Here is a 2,884-nt window from a genome sequence, read left to right on the forward strand (position 1 = left end):
TATGGTATTATACCGACAAAACTGGGAAAGACGAATACGATATTGATATTCATACTCCGATGTATTATAAACTTAGGTAGGTAGCAAAAATGAATGCTAGCTGTGTTAATCAATATTAATTTAAAGTAAAAATATTATTGATTTATAGCACAAATACTTTTTACAAAGATATGGAATTTCCTCGCTTTCACTTTCCATCAGGCACTGAGATGTTTCCAACACATGACGTTGTGTGGAAGTACTTGGATTCTTATGCCAAAAGTTTCAATTTAACTGTGCATATAAAGTATCATCACTTGGTTCAGAAAGTTCTCGCCATTCCAGACGAAAAGTGGAAAATAAGTGTCAGAAACTTGCCTATAAACCGCAACGAAAAAAGTTTATTTGATGCCGTTTTTGTTTGCAGTGGTATCAATTCTTCCCCACGAATCCCGAAAATAAAGGGCGTCACTGAATTTAAAGGAAAAATCATGCACAGTCGTAGTTATCGTAAACCTGATAAATTTAACGGTATGATGATTGATGAAAATCACCGAAATAATTTACAAGAGACATTTTTCATTTTCGCTTCCTCAAAATATTTTTTCTTGAATGACAAGAGTTAGTACTTACGATTAGTACTTGAAGATTGACATTTTTTCATAGAGGTATTCACGGTACGAAACAAAATCATTCGAATCGTGTCAGATTCATGAAACATCAGGATCGTATTAAAAACTCAAGAATATCGAATTTAATTCATCGGAAGCATAATTTTTTTCTTACGAATGAACTTAAGAAGTTCATAAAAAATTACAAAATTATCGATAGAGAAACGATTTTGTATCAAGTTGGCCCGACTGAATATCCGATTGACTACGGAATTTACGAATAAGTTCGAGATCGAAAATTCCGTGAACACCTCTAATTTGTTATGTTTTGTATCGTATGATTGTGAGGTTAACTTTTTCTGATTGCAATGAAGGCGAATGTGTTCTAGTGATCGGTAGTGGCCCGAGTGGAAAAGATATAGTGGATCAGCTCCTCGAAGCTGGAACTGTCAACAGATTAACGCACAGCTACCAAATGCCTATATCAAAAGAACCTCCGAAAGAGAATAAATTCATGGGTATTTTTATAGATTTGAGCTAATAGCATCTAAAGCTAATAAAACTTAATTTATAGGAAAAGCACGTGCTCTATGCGCTAGTTGTTTCATTGGAAAAAAGAAGAACCTACAAAGTACACAAGAGTCAGCTTTCACAGTGAAGGGGGAAGTGAAGCGTTTCACCAAATATGGGGTTGAATTTCAAGATGGGTCGCTTCAAAATTACACAGTGGTTATCTACGCTACAGGTGAAATTGGGAGTCTACATTAATTTTGTTTAATTTTTATGTATTTTCATTTGTTTTATTTTTAATCGTGAAAATTTTAAAATTATTTTGAAATGAAAATTGTCCGATCATTGAATCCGCAGGTTATAGATATTCATATCCTTTTCTTGATAAAAACACCGGTATTCATGTTAAGGACTATTCCGTTGAACCATTATACAAGCATATACTGAACATTAAACACACAACGATGGCTTTCATCGGGGTACTATCAAAACGATTCTTTATTTCTCTTCTTTTAATTACAAAGTTCTATATTTTTAAGATAACTTCTGGTGGTGCCCACAATCCCATGTATGATTTGCAGGTAAGTTTAAAAAAACAATTTAGCTTCTACGTAAATTCTTTTATCGTACGAAAGCTTAACAACTCCCAATTGTGAGATGAATCTATTAATGCTTATTGTTATCACTACACAAAATTTTCCACGCTTAACATTAGGCACGCTTTGCATTAACATTTATTTCTGGACGCAAGCAATTGTCATCATACAAAGACATGTTGAAAGATATGGAGATGCAAGCTAAAATTTGTATTGACAAGGGACGTCCCCAAGGTAAACCTCATATATTGGGGTCGGATCAAAAAGAATACTTTGCACAGCTTGCAAGAACTGCAGAAATTGAAAATGTTCCAGATATTTTTGCAGATATTTTTTTAGACGAATCCATATTTTTTGAATAAAAATATAATTATGCTTTCTTAATAAAACTACTAATGCAGCAGACTTTCTTTAATTCGAAATTCGATAACTTGAATGTTCCAATAATTCGAACCGATTTTTGAGAACCAAATTCCACTCTTCCATACAAATAACTTTCGAATAAATTTAACAAAACCAACAGCAAGCGCATTTATAAAATACAGTGTTAAACCACAATTATGAAAGTGGACAGATTAATAAAGAACCTGTGGCAAATGTCATACCAACTATAAAATTCAAATTGGTTAACTCCCGAAGGTTTTGAGTTTTTAGAGAGCACTCCCACTGGCTTCTCAGTGTCTCCACTCATTTGAATAACTTTCAATCTTGACTTTTAGTACGTAGATTTGGCTTAGTCGTCATATATAGCTCCTTTCGAACTAACATGATTTCAAATCACATGCCCCTCTGCCAAATCGACAATTTTCAATATTTTTTCAAACTCTCGAATGTTTTGAGTCCTTAGAGAGCACTCTCACTGGCTTCTCAGTGTCTCCACTCATTTGCACAACTTTCAATCTTGACTTTTAGTACCTAGTATTGGCTTAACCTTCATATAAATACCTCCTTTCGAACTTATGATTTCAAATCACATGCCCCTCTGCCAAATCGACAATTTTCAATATTTTTTCAAACTCTCGAATGTTTTGAGTTCTTAAAGAGCACCCTCACTGGCTTCTCAGTGTCTCCACTCATTTGCATAACTTTCAATCTTGAGTTTTAGTACCTAGAATTGGCTTAGCCGTCATATAAATACCTCCTTTCGAACTAATATGATTTCAAATCACATGCCCCTCTGCCAATTCT

General features: G+C 33.9%; 1 protein-coding gene across 1 annotated transcript; it reads left to right on the top strand.

Moving 5' to 3' along the window:
• Positions 1-6: 6 nt before the first annotated feature.
• LOC116344256 (senecionine N-oxygenase-like) lies at positions 7-2,111 on the top strand. The gene is made up of 7 exons (XM_031772723.1): positions 7-76; positions 149-510; positions 965-1,108; positions 1,165-1,335; positions 1,458-1,579; positions 1,640-1,681; positions 1,816-2,111. The coding sequence occupies exons 1-7, from the start codon at positions 60-62 to the stop codon at positions 2,056-2,058; spliced, it is 1,101 nt and encodes a 366-aa protein (XP_031628583.1). The 5' UTR covers positions 7-59; the 3' UTR covers positions 2,059-2,111.
• The last annotated feature ends 773 nt before the right edge of the window (positions 2,112-2,884 follow it).

The sequence above is a fragment of the Contarinia nasturtii genome, unplaced genomic scaffold (genome assembly GCF_009176525.2).
Source record: "Contarinia nasturtii isolate CC-2019 unplaced genomic scaffold, AAFC_CNas_1.1 Cnas_scaffold_1037, whole genome shotgun sequence".
Lineage (NCBI taxonomy): Eukaryota > Metazoa > Arthropoda > Insecta > Diptera > Cecidomyiidae > Contarinia > Contarinia nasturtii.

Coding starts and splice junctions, on each gene's coding strand:
- LOC116344256 (XM_031772723.1), top strand. Junction 1,109..1,164: donor GAAAGAGAATAAATTCATGG/GTATTTTTATAG, acceptor CTTAATTTATAG/GAAAAGCACGTGCTCTATGC. Junction 1,580..1,639: donor CAACGATGGCTTTCATCGGG/GTACTATCAAAA, acceptor TATATTTTTAAG/ATAACTTCTGGTGGTGCCCA.